General features: G+C 35.2%; 2 protein-coding genes across 10 annotated transcripts in view; one reads left to right on the top strand and one right to left on the bottom strand.

Moving 5' to 3' along the window:
• The window catches only part of THSD7A (thrombospondin type 1 domain containing 7A), a 327,958-nt gene extending 317,401 nt beyond the window's left edge, over positions 1–10,557 (bottom strand). For all 4 annotated transcript variants that reach the window (XM_039343800.1, XM_039343804.1, XM_039343803.1 and 1 more), the window contains exon 1: positions 8,837–10,557. The gene's annotated coding sequence lies outside the window, so the exon portion shown is untranslated. The remainder of the gene's footprint in view (positions 1–8,836) is intronic.
• Positions 7,447–19,765, top strand: TMEM106B (transmembrane protein 106B). Of its 6 annotated transcripts, none has more exons than XM_039343813.1 (9): positions 7,447–7,752; positions 12,284–12,346; positions 13,800–14,009; positions 15,074–15,182; positions 15,869–16,028; positions 16,139–16,279; positions 16,786–16,835; positions 17,575–17,628; positions 18,721–19,765. In XM_039343813.1, the coding sequence occupies exons 3-9, from the start codon at positions 13,802–13,804 to the stop codon at positions 18,857–18,859; spliced, it is 861 nt and encodes a 286-aa protein (XP_039199747.1). In that variant the 5' UTR covers positions 7,447–7,752; positions 12,284–12,346; positions 13,800–13,801; the 3' UTR covers positions 18,860–19,765. The 6 variants fall into 6 exon arrangements, with proteins under 6 accessions (XP_039199747.1, XP_039199748.1, XP_039199749.1 ...); XM_039343814.1 differs by lacking the exon at positions 7,447–7,752 and adding an exon at positions 7,800–7,942; XM_039343815.1 differs by lacking the exon at positions 7,447–7,752 and adding an exon at positions 7,987–8,134 and having other exon boundaries at positions 13,956–14,009.
• Positions 19,766–20,140: the final 375 nt, after the last annotated feature.

Genomic DNA, 20,140 nt, shown 5'->3' with positions numbered 1-20,140 from the left:
AGCTGCTGGAATTGGGTTCAGGGGTAGGCAACCCAAAACACTCAAAGAGCCACTTGGACCCGTTTCCCACCAAAAACAAAACACTGGGAGCCGCAAAACCCTTTTGATATCTAAAATGAAGATAACACTGCATATATCCTTTTTTACCTTTATTATAGGGGTGTGTGTGTGTGTGTGTGTGTGTGTGTAAAAATATCACTCTTGGGAATATCCATACTATTAAAACAATGATCACCAAGAGAATGCTTTAAGAGAATAAAATTACATACACACAAAGGTAAAAAAAGGATATATGCAGTGTTATCTTCATTTTAGATGTCAAAAGGGTCTCTCTCTCTCTGTCTCTCTCTCTCCCTACCTCTCTATCTGCCCTTGGTCGGCCACTTTCCCCACTCTTTCTTTCTCTCTTTCCTCTCTCTCTCTCCCCCTCCCTCTCTCTCTCTCTTTCTCTCTCTCTCTTTCTCTCCCCCCCCCTCTCCTATCTGCTGCTCACCTGGCAAGCTTCAAGCTGTTGTCCAACAAGCTCATCTCTTTTATGACTCATGGACTTCAACTCCCAGAATTCCTGAGTCAGCCTAGCTGGGCTAGCTAGCTCTCTCCTGCCCTTCCTGCTTCCTGCAGAGACGCAGCAAAGGGAGGAGCTCCGCCCAGTAAGCTTTTCAGCTCCTCGGAGAACACTGTGAGTGCACTCTCATTTTTACACACACACACACACACACACACACACAGAGAGAGAGAGAGAGAGAGAGAGAGAGAGAGAGAGAGAGAGAGAGAGAGAGAGAAGCAGGGAATCGCAATTGCCTCTCTCTGTCTCTGTCTCTCTCTGCAAAGGCAGAGGGGGCTGGGAGCCACAGGGGAAGGCTCAAAGAGCCGCATGCGGCTCCGGAGCCGCAGGTTGCCGACCTGTGGTCTAGTTTAATGAAGAGAAGGATGAGGGGGGACATGATAGCAGTGTTCCAATATCTCAGGGGCTGCCACAAAGAACAGGGAGTCAAGCTATTTTCCAAAGTGCCTGAAGGCAGGACAAGAAGCAACGGATGGAAACTAATCAAGGAGAGAAGCAATCTAGAACTAAGGAGAAACTTCCTGACAGTTAGAACAATTAACCAGTGGAACAACCTGCCCCCAGAAACGGTGAATGCTCCAACATTGGAAGTTTTTAAGAAGAAACTGGACAGCCATTTGTCCGAAATACTATAGGGTTACCTGCCTGAGCAGGGCGTTGGATTTGATGACCTCCAAGGTCCCTTACAACTTTATTATTATTATTAATAACTCCAAAGTCCCTTCCAGCTCTATTCTATCTTCCCCTTTTGAAAAATGAAACATCTCACACTATTTGCCAAAGGTAGAAGAATGTTGTCGTTATGGGTCCAGAAGTAAAAGTTCAACAGAAATTAGTAAGTTCTCTGTATGTGAAAGAAACACAGGTCATAAAAAAGTTTGGTTCATTAATCTACTCATTTTACTTTCTGGAAAATAAAGGGTTTCATAGCTACTTTTTCTTCTACCTCCTAACTCTAGGAAAAAATCTTTAAGAAGCAAAAATAATGGAGTATGCACCCACCTGCTTTTAATCCACTGCTATGCTACAGATGTATGTGTATTCACTGAGCTCATCATGCATTTGCAAATACTTGATATATATCTGCCTTGTCTCTAAGGAAAGCTAGAACAGTAGCTCCCCTTATAATATATACAACCCGAGTCCCTTTATTTTTATTTATAAACATTTCTATCCCTTTGTATCTCTGAAGAGGATCTTTAAATCTCTGTCACTGCTAAGTTCTAAGGCTTTTTGCAATATAGAACAGACTAACAAAAGTTCTTTTCCAGTCAAGATAATTTCAGTAAATAATGTTGGTCCTTGGGATATATCTTCCCCAATAAAATTATAACAAATTAACTCTTTCATAACACAAAAATGCCTGCCTTTGGTAATAGTTTTGCTATGCCTTTCTAGAACAGACGTGGTTCTGTATGAATGTAAATCAGTCTGAAAACAAAACTTGTATCTAAAGCAGCCAGAAAAGTAATAAGAACTGTTTAAAGAGTTCTCTTTAAAATTTTTAAAGAAATAACTATTAGGATTTACCTGTTGTTTCTATGATTGCTAATATTTATCATAAAGACAGTAATTTTTAACAAAAGTGTACTTGAAATGTTGTCAACTTCCCTGGCTACCATTTTTCTTTAAATTGTTATTGATGCTAATTCAATAAAATTAACGCTTTCCTATGTCAAGTAGCAATAAATATTCAAATAAAATTAGCAGGTATGCGTTTGATTAATGAGTCACATACAATGTCACTGCTCATAAAATTTGCATTATATAATTGTGATGCTAAACCTAGAGTAAATAAAAGGGGTCAGTTATTCCTGAGAGGCATAAAAACTCCTGTAGATTTCTCTGAATTAAAGACTAAAAATGCCAAGGCTATTAAGTGAGAATAGAGCTGGATTCATATATTGCCAGATGCACAGAGTAATTTCTTGTATTGTTATTTGCCCCAAATAGGAATCTTGCCATCTATACCATATTCCATATATATCAGATAAATCCTGTAAAGGTTTTAGGAAAGATCTCTTCTGGGCCTTTTTCTGCTTACTAGGGATTTTAGCTCCTTAGGAAAGAGCCCCTGTAACCCAATGCCAGAATCCACCACACGTATTAAGCTAGACTACTGAATAAAACAAAATTAAATTTATATATTGAACCCAAAGATATCATATTGCATTTATTGCTATGAGTGAAAAGTCACTGTTTCTGCATCTCTGCTAGCAGGAACAAATGATTTGCTGTATTTATGGGAAAGCATACAACACCACAACATTTAATACAAGTTATCCAAGATTATAGAAGGACTGTCTTATTGTTAATCTGTGATTTTGCCTTAATATTCTAACATCTTTAACAAAACAAATAAAAAGTTTTATTTTTTTCAAACAAGCAAAAATTACAAAATCATTAATAACTCAAAGAATGTCCAATTTACCACTTACTACTAATTATTAATAAAGTCAACCATTTTTAAGATGGATAAGTGATTTCCCTGCAACAGAAAATAAACACTATTTAGAGCTAATCATACCGCATTGGTAAAACTTTATAGAGAAAATAAAGGATAAGAGGAAGAGATTTAAATGTAGAAAGAGTTAGTGTTATTAAGAAATAGCAATAGGAAATAAATATTTCTGAAGCAAGCTAGTGATATCTTGGTGCCTGGATAATGTGGCAGTCAGTCACCAATATTCTTTTATGTATTAGGATTAGAGGTTCCTATTGGTTAACTTTATACCAACAGTAGACACCTGATGAATCATGATGACTGGTCCATACAAAATGGTAACAAAAGTTGTACTTGGCTTATTGTAATGTTCTAAATACATGAATATATATATAAGGTTTTTAAAACTGGATTGAGGAATTTAATCCTTGATTAATTCAGCATTCCAGCCACATAATGCACTGCTTGAAGAGTGTAGAGCTCCACCTATTCCTCTTTTTTCACCCAACACTAATCTCAAGATCTAAATTGTAAAAATCCAGTAAATTGTTGGTTCTTTCAATTATTATCTAAACTTCTTATTAATACTAAAATGTTCAGTATAATCTAAATTCTCTTCCTAGATTATGTAAAAATAAAAGGCGTTAGTTTGCATTAGTTTTAAGTTTGTTTTGCCTGATCGTCTCCACACTGCATATATTGCATTTCATAGACTGTAGCTAATCTTTTATGTTTACAAATAAAAATCCAGGTGCATTTTAAGAATAAAAATAAAGAGGAAGGCAGCATCACCTGACCCTTTTGAAATTGTTGACGAGTATCTTTTCTTGAACTGGATGGCTCTCAGCTTTTGGGGAAAATTAAATGGTTTTGCATTAGTTTCACTTGCTTTCTACTGTTCATTCTAAAGGGTTTATTGAAATGACTTTGGGCCAGTCATTCTCTCTCAGCCCAAATCACCTCACAGGCTTGTTTTTGTGGGGAAAATATGAGGAGGAAGTTATGCTGGAAATGTTCACTACCTTGAGTTATTTCTAAAAACAAGGGCAGGATATTAATAAATAAAAAGAAAGACATTTGCAAACATAGTTTAATTAAATTTTGAAGCAATCACAATTAACAGAAAGAGGCAAATAAATGTTTCCTGTTCCTGTGACATGAACTTTGACCTGAGGTTCAGTGTGCCTTTCTGATATTCTGATGGTGGTGGGTTAATCCTATTATGTCCCAAAGGTCATATCCTGCTTCCTTGAAGCTGTGGCTGATGGTTTACTTCCTGTGTTGCATTTCTTGGGTGAGGGGTTGTTGATTCTAGGGATCTTTGTCTTTCTAATCCCATCAACTCTAAGCTTCATGGCTCCAGTCTTTCTGAAAGAATTATCACATCTGCATTTCTACAGACCTGGTTTCTGCTTGGGGCAGAGAAACTTTGGGGGTAGTCTGTCTAAGATTTTCCATTATTCCTTTGGGGAAATATAATATTCTGCCTTTTTAATATTCCCCAAAATATTTTTTTTTCGGGGGTGAGCTGACATCTCACAGGGAGTTGAGACATTGCAAGGCAAACTGCGCCCCCTTTTGTATATGAATACATGTACAAAAGTGGTAGAGTTTTTTTCTTTCCTTTTTTTCCTGTAACAGCCTCTGGCAACATTTGTATTCTATTGTTTCTTAATATCTCAAACTCATTTTTACAACAACTTGCCAATCAAGTTTAAAAACCATCTAAATAAAAATATATTGTAATACATTCAAGAACAAAAAAGAAATTCTATACACAAATGCACTGTAGCAGGACATAAAACTAGGAACAGAATTTTAAAAGCCACTAAGAAATCTAGGGAAATATAAAGTCATCAGCTAAAAGATTTGGCTCAAGTCATCTTGCAGAGGCTGCTATATGGATTAAGTGCCATCCCAGATGACCACCTGGAGTGCTGTAGAAAGAAGAAGCATTGCATTGTAAAATTTAAAACAGTATCTGGCCATTTTCATTAGGAAAAACATGAATATTCTGCCTTAAAAACAAATTTTATGTATTTAATTTGTACACTAACTCCCAATAGTAAAATACTATTCCCATACCCCTCCCCCAAATAAAATATAATGAGAACCAAGAACAAAATATTGATTTTCTGAGTAGCTGCTTCTTTCTTTCTTTCTTTCTTTCTTTCTTTCTTTCTTTCTTTCTTTCTTTCTTTTTCTTTTCTCTCTCTCTCTCTCTCTCTCTCTCTCTTTCTTTCTTTCTTTCTTATACAGGCTCTAGAAAATTGTGCATTTGTGTGATAGGCTGAAAACTTATAAGAATTTCTGAAGTAGTTGGGATTGCATAGAACAGCAGCAACAGGACACATACATTCACAGAAACAAATTATCAGTGTTATTCAGGTTAATCCCACTTTCAAACCAGACAACAAAGTGGATACAGAAAAGCCCCAAAACTGGACTCTTTCACTGTTCAAGGAAGGTAGGCCATGGAGGTCTGCCTGGAGCAGCCTAAAATGTCCTAAACAGGAAAGCACAGTATATGCCAGACTGGACCCATCCATTAGGAGAATATACCAGAATATACCATCTATATGATAGTTAATGAAAATGAGCAGATTTTTATCTTCAGCAAAAATAAAACAACTACCTTAGCACCAGTATCATTCATGGTAACTTAAGTCTTAGGCATAGGCTAAGGGGCAGATGAAAACAATATCATGAGAACATGGTAGAGAAAAGAGATTGACACATAATTGTAGCTAGTGAAGGTTTGCATTTGTGTATTTACATTTAGTTTGGGGGATTTTTTTTATATGAGTGCAAACATGCTGTGCATATGAGGAAGGGGATTTGCATTATCTTTGCAGTCACTCTTTACTGATGAGAAGCCCTTTAACATTCAAAAGATACTGTACTTACATAATTTAATAACAAGCTGATTCCTCTTGACTGCCCAATTAATCTAATTAATTTTTAAATTATCATTCATGAAATCTTAAAGTACTTTTAATACTCAGAAATGTATACAAATATTATTATTTTTTACCAAACTGAATACAAAGACAAGTTTGAGGCTATGGAGCAAACCTTGTTCTATCTAGAAACAGCAAATCAAAAGTAAGAGGGAAGTAGCATAATCTTTACAACAGTGCCTCCTCTGGCCAAAATTTCAGCTAATCTCTGTACACGCCCAGTTCATTTAGAACACCTGCAGGAAAGGTCAAATTAGCAGTTATGATGATCAAAGCATCACTGCTTCTCTAGTTGCATGGAAGCATATAAAAAGAGGCTTTGGCTACACATTGTAATTTTAACTTTTTTCTTTCCTTCAGGCACACCTAGTCTCACAGCATATAGTTAACTAACAAATAAGTGGTGCGGGGACACTAGTCTAAATAATTTGGGGAAAAGCTTTGAAAAGATGCTCAGGCTATCAGATGCCGGAGATGCTTACATTATATCTGATGAAGAAGGCAAGTATTATAGGCTAAGATTGGCTCTTGGGAAGTGAAAATATAGAACATGTGGCAGACTTGCAATATTCTTTTACTATATTGTTGCCTATTTCAATACAATATATTGCTACTTATGCTATGGAGTCAGTTTCCTAGTTTGGTCTACCTTGCAGGTCTGACAAGTTGTAACTAAGTCAAGAGGTTTGCCCCACCCTACATTATTATCTATCATAGCCTACCTGATTAGCTGAACATTGTAGTCATATGCCAACTGCATAGTGTTTCCATGGGTCTTTTTTATTCAATTTGGATCAAGACAAAGTAGGCTATCTCATTTTTTCCCAAAGGTACTTCTCCAAAAGGCAACTTTTAGAACTGAAGAAGCTTTTTGAATGAGAAGTGAGATATTTTCAAAGAAAAACCAAAAAAGTCCAGTTGTCTTTTGGAAAAGCACCTTTTGAGACAACCATGCCCTGGATGATTGAGAATCTTCATAGGCATCTCACTGCCTCAGTATTATACAGAGAAAAGCAAAACATTCTTCTGCCAATAGTTGGAGAAAAGATCCTAAGATAGTTTTAACCAGACATTGAGAAGCTGGAATTAACCTGAAGGGTCATGGAAATATAATAGTTGTATGGAACTGGAAATGATGAAAAGAATGTTGGTCGCAGAAAACCTGGGTTTCCAGCAAAATAACTGAAATCAAAATATTGAGGTTTGTTTCACACTGGACGAATATTTCTGTATTTCTGACTCTTATCGACCGGAATGTTTTGTAAAAGTGAAAAATACGATATGCTTGACAGTGCTGTTAAAAACATGAGTAAAAATAGAACAGTGAGGGTGGCCCCTCTTATTCTAGCTTGTTGTTTGTTACCGGCGAAGCGACAGCCTACTTCAAAGGGAGAATCTGAGCATGCTCCGTTATCCATAACTGAGCCTGTTTTTCATCTTTACAGCTTTGTTGCCCACGCTTCACATTACCTTGCAACTTTTCTCTCCCCAAGCATAAATCTGTTTTGATGTAAAATAGTAAATGGCACAACCCGGGGTCGTCTCCCCCCTTATTGTTTTATTGTATTTACATTTGTTTCCCGTCCGTCTGCAAGAATAAAGGACCCCAAGCAAGGGCAAAAAAGGTATAGGGCTTCAAAATGTACCATCGCGCATGCTCACTCCTGTCTGGCCGTGAAACTTGATGAACTGTTTGTGAGCCCGAGCCCCGGAAAGGTGCGGAGCAAAAATAATATCGGACGCTTGGGAATACAGTGGAAGTGTGCTGGTTTGACGCGCTGCTGGTAAGGTCTTGTTTTACTGCGGCGACGTGTTGCTCAGGGAGGAATCACGAGCCTAGTTTGGGTATTGTGGTGGGGGTGGTAATTGGGTGCCAACGCACAGGCACGCGCGCCATGGTGGCGATTGGGGAAAGCTGTACGACATCGGCAGAAATTCCAATTTAGGAACGTACGGGGAGAAACTGCAGCCTGGGTGAATATGGTTTGCTGGACGATAGCGAAAGCAGTCTGTTTGGCATATAATATAAATAAAATGGCTGTGTGCTGGGGTGGAAAGTCTTAAACACCCTGGCGATTTGAGCTTGCGTGCCCAAACCCCTTAGGATAATCCTTAGTGAATGCAACAAGAATGACTTCTGAGTCATCATGCAAAAAGACATCGAAGGTGACTCTACTGCCATTTTTTCCCTATAATGATTTAATTCTGCAAGCGATGGCTTGGCTTTGAAAAAGGCCCCTTGTGTTTGATGCCCCCGAGTTTAGAAAGAAAGCTCTACCATCCGAAAACGACTTTTGTAGCAAATAAAGGTCTAACTTCGGGGAGGGGGGGGTTAAGACTAAGATTTATATAGTTCTAATTTTAGTTTATTTAGATATCTGCTAGCATTAGTATTCTGTGGGTTATGAAATCATGATTCATGCAGTCTTCCTTCTCTTTTCTACTGGGGATAATTCCCCAAATCTAAAATTATTTCATAATGATTATAAACCACAAGGGAGTGCTGGGTTTGCAAAGTGGAGTCATAGTGATTATAGCATTATTGCTTTCCTTTACTTAAAATATGTAGAAAATTCTATCAGAATTTATCTACTTAAATGGGCAGAGAGAGGAAACTCATTTTTAGGCTTGTTCAGTTAGTCTGAGGCCTAGTATATTTCAGATATGATCTTGATTTTATGGCTTTATATTCTATGTTATATTTTTATAGCTAAAGCATACTTTGAAATGATCTTTGATTCAGAAGTGATCATTGCACTGCATTTCCCTTGCTTCCTTCAGCTAGACAGTGCCTTCCCCTAAGAACAGAAAAACCGGGAAAAAAAAACCTCATCCATTGCAAGCAACAGAAGATAATGTTTTACTTACAGTAGTTCTGAATCTACTTTGGCTGCACATTTACTTCATTCACCAATGTGGACAATCATTGTCTCCTAGTAGTTGATGACCGGAAAGAGAGGAAGGAAGGGGCAAGAAGGACAAACTATTTTGCTGCCAGCGTGTGAGCCTGCCTCCCAATTATGAAAGAAAGATGGGTTATATAATGAGTGGATAGTGCATATGGTCTTCTCCCTTGTTTAAAAGAATACTATTTTCCAATGCTTAGATAATGTAGGTTGTTTGAATCCAGTAGACTATGTGGGCATTGGCAATTAGGATTGTTCCATACCTTAATCTGCATTTAAAGATGATATTATAAGGCAGGTGGCAGCATGATAATCTTATTTTGTTTTAGAAGTTTGGAGGTCACTTCAATGACTCCTGTGGTTCACAATTTAAAAATTGAGAACAGTATTAAAAAATAAAAAATCATAAGCAGTTTTAAGACAGACATATAAACAAAATAGCCCATCACACAGGGTTGTTGAGGGAAAAATAGAAAAGCGTATTAGGTATGTTCCCTACTTTGAGTTATTTATAAAAATAGTAAAGAGAATATAAAATAACATAATAAAATCTTATTCAATAGGGGCTTCCTCTTCAGCCTCTCCAAGGCCAGGAAGAATAATCAGGTCTTCAGTATAGTTTGCTCAGCATCAAATGCGAGAGCTATTCAAATCCAAACCTTGCTTCAGTTTGGAAACAAAGTAGTGTTCAGTATCTGTACTAAGATCTGTACTAAGATTAAGCCCTATTTAAGAAAAACCAGGGTTATAAACTAAACTGGAAAGTCAAAAGGCATCTTGGAAGAAAGGACTGGCAAACCATTTCTGTGTTGTGCATATCAAATTGCATGTGTGTATCCATAAAGTTGAGTTTGATTTTAGTAGATTTTCAGTATAAGGCTAATGTCATCATCTGTCCTGTTCTTTTTTTCTCATTAGATTGCAACTGCTCACAATGTTTCTAGAGCATAGAAAATTTGCTTATGAATCTTCAGTGCTTGGGACTTAGAGATCACAGTCATCTGTTATGTTGATTTTACTTTGATAAGCATGCTGTACAGATCTAGCAGTTCTCTGGGTTCACACTTTTATGTTACAACACAAAGTGATTTGTTTGGTTTTTGTTGACGTTGTGCAAACCCAAATATAGTGATTTACTGTATTAATCATGTTTATGGCAAATGATGACAGTTGAGTAAAATATAGTGAAGGAAATTATGTCTTAGCCTGATCTAGCCCTTTGTATAAGGTTATTGAATGTTTTGTTTTACTCTCCTATGAACTACTACTGGATAGCATATATACTGTTAAAATAAATCCATAGAATGTAAAGTACAACCCTTATCATATTTATTCAGAAGAAAGTTTCACTGTATTTAGTGTCATGGGATTTTAAACTACTTGTTTTGTGAAACTAATCTCTTGCAAAAGTGGTAAATAGATCAGGTAAAAATATAAGAGATTACCATGGTTTAGGCCACAATAAATAGGAATATTTGTTTGCTTTGCAAACTGCAATCTTATATACACTTATTCTCAGAGGTTTTGAGTGACTGTAATGTCCAGGAATGTGCTGGCTTATCTTATAGCATTACTATGTGAAATGATGATCTTTTGAGAGAAGGTAAACCAGTTTCCTGTTGCAACTGAAGCAGTATATCAGTGATGGCGAACCTTTTAGAGACTGAGTGCCCAAAAACTGACCATGCTCCACCCCCTGCCCTACTCCTGCTCCACCCCCCCATCCCCCACCCCACCTGCCCACAGGGCCACTCATCGCCTCCAGGGCCTGCCGCAGATTGCCCAGGCAGCCCAGCAGCACTATGGCGGTCATGCCCTCTGCCCGTGCCCTGCAGCATCAACTGTGCACGATAGGATGTGAGGACAGAGTCTTGTCTACGCTGCCGGGCTGTCATGCTGCGCTGCTCCACATGGGCCAAGTTCGGGGGCGACTCTTCTTCAGGAGGGCTGCTAGAGAGGTCGTGGGGGGGAGGCGAGGCTGGGGCAGTGGCATGTGTGCCCACAGAGAGGGCTCCGAGTGCCGCTTCTGGCACCCGTGCCATAGGTTCGCCACCACTGCGGTATATAAAGCAAACTTCTATCTAGAATTCTCAATCCTTGAACAAGGATTCCATTGCCAAGTCTGTGATGTCAATAAATATCTTTAATGATAGATTATAAGGTGGGCTTGCTTAGAGAGGATGAGAATTTGTTAAAACAAATTAGAGATCAAAGTCGAACCCATATTAAAAGAATTTATGGTGTCTTGGTGGAATTGGACTCAGAAGTAGAGCTAGTTAAAGATTGTATGGTTAAGTGGGCACAAAATTTTGATGAACCAATTTTATTAGATACTTGGGAGATTATTTGGGTAAGGAATGTTAAATTCACGCAAGCCCAAAACTTACGGGAAAACTTTTATAAAATGTTTTATAGATGGCACCTTGATCCACAAAAAATGTCTTGTATGTATCCAAACCTGCAGCCTAAATGTTGGAGATGTGGTTGCTCGGATGCTACTTATTATCATATTTGGTGGTCATGTAAAAGTATTAAAGCTTTTTGGATTAAGATATGGTGGAATATTCAAAGAATTTTTAAAAGAAGGATAAAATTTACTCCACAATTGTTTTTGTTGGGTATTGTTTCTGATTGTGATGATAAAGAGATTATTTTAATGTTAAATTTAATTACTGCGGCTAGGTTGTTAATAGGGCAATATTGGAAGAAGGAATTTTTGCCTACTTTGCAAGAATGGTTTTTTAAAGTTTCCTGCTTAGCGGAAATGGCAAAAATTGCAGCTTTCTTGAAAGATCAATCGCAAGAGAAGTATCTTTCGGTGTGGAAAAGATGGATAAATTTTATACAATATAAGTATGATATAAGAAAATATTATCTAGCTTTTGAATATTTTATATAAGTTTAAGATATTATTTAGAAGTGTAATTGTTATTATTCTTTAATTTTTTATTTTTTATTTATTTCTTTTTATTTTCTTTTTTGTTTTTCCTCTTTTTGTTTCTTATATATAATGGAAGTTAAAGTATTTTACAATTTGTTTATTGTGTGTAATTATATTTGCTTAAGGTTTATTTGGGTTTAAAACTTTTTTTCTTTTAAGATCTAGTTAAGCCTGTATTCAGCTCTGGGAAGAACGGGGGAGGGTTTTGGGGTGGGTTGGGAAGGATTGGGGAAGGGGGTTTTTATTGTAAAATTTTAAAAAAATTTAATAAAAAAATAAAATAAAATAAATATCTTTAATATATAGTACTTGTATATTAGTGTTCCTGAATACCTAAATGTGGTATAGGTGTAAATAGAAATGTATTCAGGTGATATATACACTTGTTTTACTTATTTATGAAAACATGTTTCTTCAGCTTTGTGCACTCTTTAGTAATTTTTTTCTTTCTCTCTTTGTCTTTATTAGGTGAACTGTGTGAATCTGTGGGAGACTCCAGCCCTTGCAGGCTCTTGAGATCACTAGCTATAGGTGAGAAATTATGGGTAAAAAGAATAATAAATGCAGGATATAAACAATGAAAATTTGAAGCTTATGATTTTGTGAGCTAACATCCATCTAATACTATAAATGTAGTGTTTACTTTCTGTGATGCCACTATAGTGTCTGGTAGGAAAAAACATGCTGAGAATAGTACAAAATTCAGGTTATTGTAGTAATAAATACTATGTTTGTCAGTCATCATTCTTTCCTGCTTAGTTCTTGAGTGCTGTTTCAGAGCAGACTATCATTTTTCATACCATACAAACAACTTTGAAGGAGCTTTTCCAAATTGAAGAGATGCTTGTATTTAGATCTGTATAAGTATGAAATCTCATAGTGCTGATATTTATACTCAGAATATTAAAGATGTATATCTAGTTCTATACAGGATTTTGGAATTGTGTAGTGATGTTTTTTTCTTATAACCTTGAAATTTACTGCATTACTGTTGAATGCAGGGAAGTACGCCAGTTAATGTTTTTGTTTATAGGGAAGATTGCCAAATAGTGATAATCACTTTTTAATTTAATGAAGTATTTTCCAAATATAAACTATTTTTTTCTGAGTAGAGCTACAGGAAACAAGTCCAGTTGCCTAAAAATGCATGCTTGGCATTATTGTGAAATACGGCTGATTCACCATATTTTTCTGGAACCTGCGAATGAAGAATTAATTATGGGAAGAACTGTGATTAATTTATTTGAGATGACATAACTCCAGAAACACACTTAGACCATAATATAGAGTTGTATTTTAATTGTGGTGGCTTCTATATTTTTTATATTCTATTTGTAGATACTAATGAGAAATATTGCAGAGGTGCACCTGAAACTTAAAAGAGATCTCATTTGGAAATCCACCATAAATTAATACTCTTTCAGACTCTCAGGATTTCACTCTCAGTTGCAGTTTATAATCACATAATTAGTTATTGTTTTTTGTTGTAGTCATTAAATGTATTTAAAGCATACGTTGTTTGAAAATATGGAAGCAAACATAGCCCAAATCAAGCAAATGATTTTTGATAATGTTGTGTTCTTTACAAGGGCAGTTTTACAATCCCAGGAATATTTCAAATAAATATCTTTTATGAAGTCTCTCATAATTTTGAATCTGGTTGCAAGTCTTAGACTACCTGTATAAAAAATGTATTTTTCCCATTACGAAGAGTAATCAATGGCATGCTTATAATAGTGAAAAAATATATATCATAGAAAATGGTATTATTTATAAATTTGCTTGATTGAATTACCAGCTCACAAGCTGTTACAATTTCACAAACAAGAGTCTGAACTTTTTAATTTGTTTTTAACTTGGTAGAAGTTCTTTTTTTGCAAGAGTTGTCAAAATATTCTATCAATAATTCTCCAAACAAATCCTGCTGCAATAAATGGATTTAGAGTCTAAGGTTTGCTTTTATTAACTATTTTTCTGTCAACAGACATGGGAAAATCTCTTTCCATGCCTTTATCTGCTTTGAAAGATGATGGGGCTTCAACCTCTGATAACATGAAAAGTGGATTAATGCACTCTGACTCTCATAGTGAAGATGGAAAAAATGGAGATGTGTCACAGTTTCCATATGTTGAATTTACAGGAAGAGATAGTGTCACATGTCCCACTTGTCAGGGCACTGGGAGAATACCACGTGGTACGTGTAAAGTCAGAAGCAATTTCTGTGATAAATTCAGTTACTTTCATTATGTTTTCTTAAGCTAGCCTGTCCTTATATATAACAGTATTAGTATAAAATTTACAGTTTGATTTCCTTAGATTTTTCTTTTTTTTATTTGTATTCTATGATACCAACAATATAAACTCACAAGCTATATGATCACATTAATTATAAAATGTTGAGATAATATAACTATTTTAGAAAATTAAAATAATTCCAGAAGATTCAGTTTTGATATTAGTTTTTACGGAGCACAAACTTGATTGACTTCAAAACCTGGATTTGACTTATTTCTCTGTACAAAATGTTCTTAGCTAGCTATACTAGAGTTACAAGCAGAAAAAAAAATGGAAGTTATTTTGTACTTTCAGTTTAAACATATTCTCTGCTAGTCTGTACTCAGTATTGTTTTGTGGCAGCAATAAGCCCAGCAACTGAGGTGTTAAACGACATATTAGTTAAGTAAGATATCTTGTGATTGCTACTTGCAGTTTTATGCTAGCCTCTCCATTGAATTTGCTTGTCAGAAGCTAGCTGTGAAGTGCCCAAATGGCAATAACCATCACCATGGAATGCTACGTACTGATTATAAGTGCCAGAATGGCCATAAAGTTACTTTTCAGCACCTTCATAACATCTAATAGATACTAAACAGAGTAGTTGTTAAGTGAGCTCCACCTATACTGAGGTGTACTAATCTACATGTAATATGCATTGATTAAAATAAACTTTCAATTATCATCAAAATTACAGTATTTTAGTGGTATTGAAAAGAGGGTGCCTAGCTGTTGAGCAAAACCTTTGCAAGGCAGTGATTTAGAAGGTGTAATTTCATAGCTTGTTATAAAAAACTGTTTCCCCTAAAAATATTTTATGTGACAGTTTCTTTTAAAATATCTGCCTTTTGATAATTTTATTGTATCTGAAAAACATTGTTTTTTAATTTAGAGTGGTAGATGTATATGTTATGCAGGCGTTTGTTACAGAAATTTCAGCTTCATCAGTATATCATGTGGCATGTTTTACTGGCTTTATAACAGCAGCAATTGGGTATAGAAATGACAGCATGCTGGATTATATTCCAGGACAGGAAAATCAGCTTGTTGCCTTGATTCCATATAGTGATCAGAGACTGAGGCCAAGAAGAACGTAAGTTACCATAGTAATGACTGTATGTGGTATGGTAAATTTCTTTAAAGTTAGGTTTAACAAATCTACTATCAAATGGTTTAAATTAATACTTTTGTGTTTACATCTTAACCTTGGAAAATATTGCTCTGTACTAATAGTCAAAATACTTTGTGTTAACATAGCCTGCAAAACGGGTTGGGCTGCATTGCTTGAGCTGCTGACACTTGTTATTAGCAAAAATTCCTATTACATTTGGAGTTTTGCCATGTTGCACTGATTTGGTTTCAGGTGGGAGGCTTACCATGGGTTACAACATTCTAGAATTCCACCTTTTCTATCTTTGTTAATCCATATCCATGGCTTCATTCTCCAACTATTAAAAACCAGGAGATTGCTGGGAAAATTGTAGATGCTGTAGAGAAAGAATGCACTATGTTAATATTGATTGTGCCTGCTTATTGCTTCTTGCCTTGGTAACTTTGCTTTATTCTCATTAATTCCCCAGAGATTAGACAGAATGAGGAATGCATGCATGCCCATGTATATGTCTCTGCCAGCAATTTCAAAAAATGGTGATTAACCTTAGAATGGGCACAGGAAATATGTAGTAGTTGGAGCATGTCAATAACTAAAAATCCATGCAGTGAAAAGGAAGGGTATAAAGATAACACTGACCCTTTAAAAGAGCTCTCTTCTCTCTGCAGAAAACTTTATGTGACTGCTTCTGTAATTGGATGCTTACTGCTTTCTGGCTTGGCAGTATTTTTCTTATTTCCTCGATCTGTTGATGTACAATATGCTGGAGTCAAATCAGTATTTGTCGATTATGAAGCACAGAGACGCATAATATATTTAAATATTACGGTAAGATCTTAGCTGAAAAATTATCATTTCCTTCAGTGGTTGATAATTTATATTGATGTTTAACATTGGACTAAAGCATCATTTAATCTAGAGTCCTGAATTATTTGCAGAATACACTGAACATAACCAATAATAATTATTATTCTGTGGAAGTTGACAACATTACTGCCCAGGTACAGTTTGCAAAGACCGTGATTGGAAAGGCACGGCTGAACAATAATACCCACATTGGACCATTGGATATGAAACAGGTAAGAATCACTGGGAATCACATAGCATATCACAATTACAGGTAGTTCTCAGTGAACAACAGCAATGAGGATCAGAATTTCCTTTGTGAAACGACGTGCTTGTAGAGTGATGTGACTGCATTGCTTAGTGACATCAGTGCCAGCACTTTCCAGTTGCCATTGTTAAACAAATCACTGCAGGTCATTAAGCAAAGACACCACATGGTTGCCATTTGCAACCTTCTACCAGCTTCCCCATTGATCTAGTATTAGGAAGCCAGCAAATAAGGGGGAAAATGGTGATTGGGACATTGCAGTATCTTAATCGTGATCAAAGCACCCAGATTGCAGTTGTAACTGTGGGGATGCTGCTACAGCCCTTGAGGACCAGTCATGTATCCCACTTGTTCAGTGCCATCATTAGTTTGAATGGTTGCTGAATGAGTGATTATTAAGCAAGGATCACATGTATTTGATAGCAGTTTTCTAGATATCTTGACTGTTGCTATTCTTGTTTTTCCTTTCAGATTGATTATATGGTACCTACTGTAATACAAGATGAAATGAGTTACATGTAGTGAGTATTCTGTGCTTTCAATTTCAATGTACATTTTAATATTGTAAGCCATCCAGAGTTACCTGTGATAAGATGAGCAGCCAATAAATTTGATAAATAAAATATGGGTACAAGATGAGAATATCACCCCAAATATCTCTTTTTTTGAATAAAAGGACTGCAGTAGCCTGGAACGCAGATTTTACAGCAGTATTTATATTTTTCTAAATGCTATTTTCTTATCTTTCTTGGTGCTGTGTACTTCTAAAGGATTCTAGATCTGGTTACGAGCACTGCATTGAAATACTGTATTGATGTTTAAAAGATTGGAATTAATATAGCACAGAGAAAAATGTTTTATGTGTTTCTCACTTTTTTCTTTTTTTGAATGGGAGGAAGAACATAGCTATAACCCTAAACTTTGGTTAATGAATAAATATGCTTTCCCTCTTTAATGCATCTGCAAGGAAGATGTTCTGTGGGGTTTTTTTTAATACTAGATGCAAGCTAGCATTGTGTCTTATTCTAGACAACTTAATTTATACAACAGTATTAGATATGGATTATTGAAAATCAGCTTTCAAACTGTTGCAGTTGGCTTGCTTCAGTAAACAGGTAAGTTAATTACTTGTTGGCCTTTTGGCTAAGATCAAGTGTGTATGTATAGATTTTAAGGAAGTTCATTTGAAATTGATTGCAGGAAAGCTTTCTGACATGTAATTAATATACTATGCACTGATACAATTTTTTTTTGTTTCAGCGATTTCTGTACTTTAATCTCTATCAAAGTGCATAATATAGTTGTCATGATGCAGTAAGTATGTATAATAATTTCATTTATGGGAAAAGTTAACTTTCAAAACACTTGCATTACCATAGGATATTTTTTAAAGAGTCAAGCATTTCATTAAGATTCCTTTCTTATCCTGTTTTCATGAAGCGCCATAAGATCTATGCATGAATCTTTTCATAATTCCATTGAACCACTAACAAGAAGCAAATTAAGTAACCTTAATATGAAATACTTTTAAAGTTTTAAATATGATTTTTAATATTTGTCATATAATAACAAATATGCTGAATGAAATTGAGGACAAACCAAAGATAGCTACAGAAAACTGAAGAAATTGCTTTTCTCTCTTGATGAAATTAGTGGCGGCTTAGTGCTAATGAAAAAAAAAAAGACCCATGCATTATACATGTATTTTTTGGGGATTTAGCACTTATAAAATAATAAAAAAGATGCTTCACAACATCTAATAATGGGAATGAAGCATCCCTCTCTCTCCCTTTAAATAATTAAAGCAGCCTCATATAGTAAAGTTCATGCAGCCATTGAGCTCTTTCTGTTGTTTCTGCACTCTAATATTGTATTATACAGGAAACAGTTGGGAGGTAGGTTAACCTGAAGGATTAATGACAGGCTGAATGTCACCCAGTGAAGTTATAGAAGCTCTAAATTGGTCACTAACATTGCAAATTCTCCTCTGAATTAACAGTTATTCCAAGTTCATCTATTTTATCTCATAGTTTTTTCTTCCTCTTCTGAGCAGAAAATTCTAGAGATGAGGCAAGTATGGCCACATTTTGGAACACCAGAATAGAGGAAGTAAAAGTGCTTCTTAGTCTTTCTTATCTATTAACATCCTTAAACATCTGTTACATACAATTCAGTTTCTCACCATATCATTAAACAAATAAAACAGTCTTGCTCTGTTCAACATTTCACTTTACTGAGATTATTTAAATAGAGTTAATGTCAGCTTTTGTATACTTGTGGTATTAGCTGCTAATTATTTTATGAGTAAATATTTAAAGTTAGCATTTGTGGACTTTTACTTTTAAAAATATACATGTTTTTTGCTGATGTATAATATATGTACACATCTCTCCCTTTCTTATAAAGAGTGACTGTGACTACTTCCTACTTTGGCCACTCAGAACAAATATCTCAGGAACGATACCAGTATGTAGACTGTGGTGGAAACACAACTTACCAGTTGGGACAGACTGAATATCTAAATGTTCTTCAGCCTCTTCAGTAAAAGAACCAGAAATTGAATGTGCAGAAAGAAAGAAAAAACCACGACTATTGTTTTTTCATTTCTCATCCAAGTTGAAATTTTAATTATATATGATACTGCTTAGAAGTTGATGTACATAAAGTAGTAGGTTGGAAACTTTCCTTATATTTTGTGATGTAAACAAAAAAAAGGGACAACTGTATATATCCACACTTAATAACTTCTACCTTTCTATTCTAAATGTGAAAGTACTGTGTCAGTCAGTTAAAGAGGGTGGCAGAAAGATAAAAACATCTTAAATCTATGAACTTTTGCCTTATGCAAACAAGGATATTTTACTCTCCCAACACATGTTTTTGTATTTCGTAGACTAATGATAGTGTAATTTCAGAATTTGATTATTTTAATTGAAGTCTAATCTGAATATTTATTGTACAGAAATAATTTGTGCCCCATTGTAGCATCAGATGACACATGCTTCTTATAATAACCTTAGGGCAGATCAGTGTTTCATTGTTGGTATTTTGTTTGTTGAAAATTGTTTTTCAGGTGAAGGGTTTTTCATTTTTCATAAGGTCAAACAATTTGCTTGAAAACTTGGATGGAATTGGAATACCACTTGACTTAGACACATTTGGTGTGTGCTGCTGAATAAAATTAAAAAAAAATAAAAAACTGTTAAAAACAAAAAAAATTAATTATTAAAAACTATTGAATCAGTGTTTATGTCTCAAAGGCTGACTCTATGAAAATAATGTGTGTGGTTACCTTTAAACACTTAACATAGACTTACATCATGGGCACCTGCCATTTAAACATATAAAAAAAAATCCCTGAAAATATGAAATAGGCAAGCATATAATAATGCTGATATGTTTTGTGTAGGAATAATAATTGATAAGAGCTATGGCTGGAAAGAATCTTACATGGCTTTAAATCTGATTTTTCTATTATACATTTTTGCTAACAGGCATGTCACCTATATTTGATGTGATATTCAGTGGCATAATTTTGAAGTTGATTTAACAATTTTTAACGGGAAATGTCATAATAATTTTTAATTCCTTTGTGTTTTGCAACAACTCCTTCATGAATAGATTTACTGAAACCATAAAACTAGCTTTCACTACTAATATGAGGTAAATATAAGCTAATGGTTTGAACTTTAAAATCTAAAAAAATGACCTCATTAATCAATGCTTATATAGTTACAGAACATTGATTCTTCTATAATGGAATACAACAAAAGTTATCAAACTTAATTTTGCAGGAAAAAGCTTACTAACAACAAAACTATTTTTT

This window comes from Crotalus tigris, unplaced genomic scaffold (assembly GCF_016545835.1).
Source record: "Crotalus tigris isolate CLP2741 ecotype Arizona unplaced genomic scaffold, ASM1654583v1 scf7180000017873.753527, whole genome shotgun sequence".
Taxonomy (NCBI): domain Eukaryota; kingdom Metazoa; phylum Chordata; class Lepidosauria; order Squamata; family Viperidae; genus Crotalus; species Crotalus tigris.
This window is presented reverse-complemented; position numbering and strand designations above follow the sequence as displayed.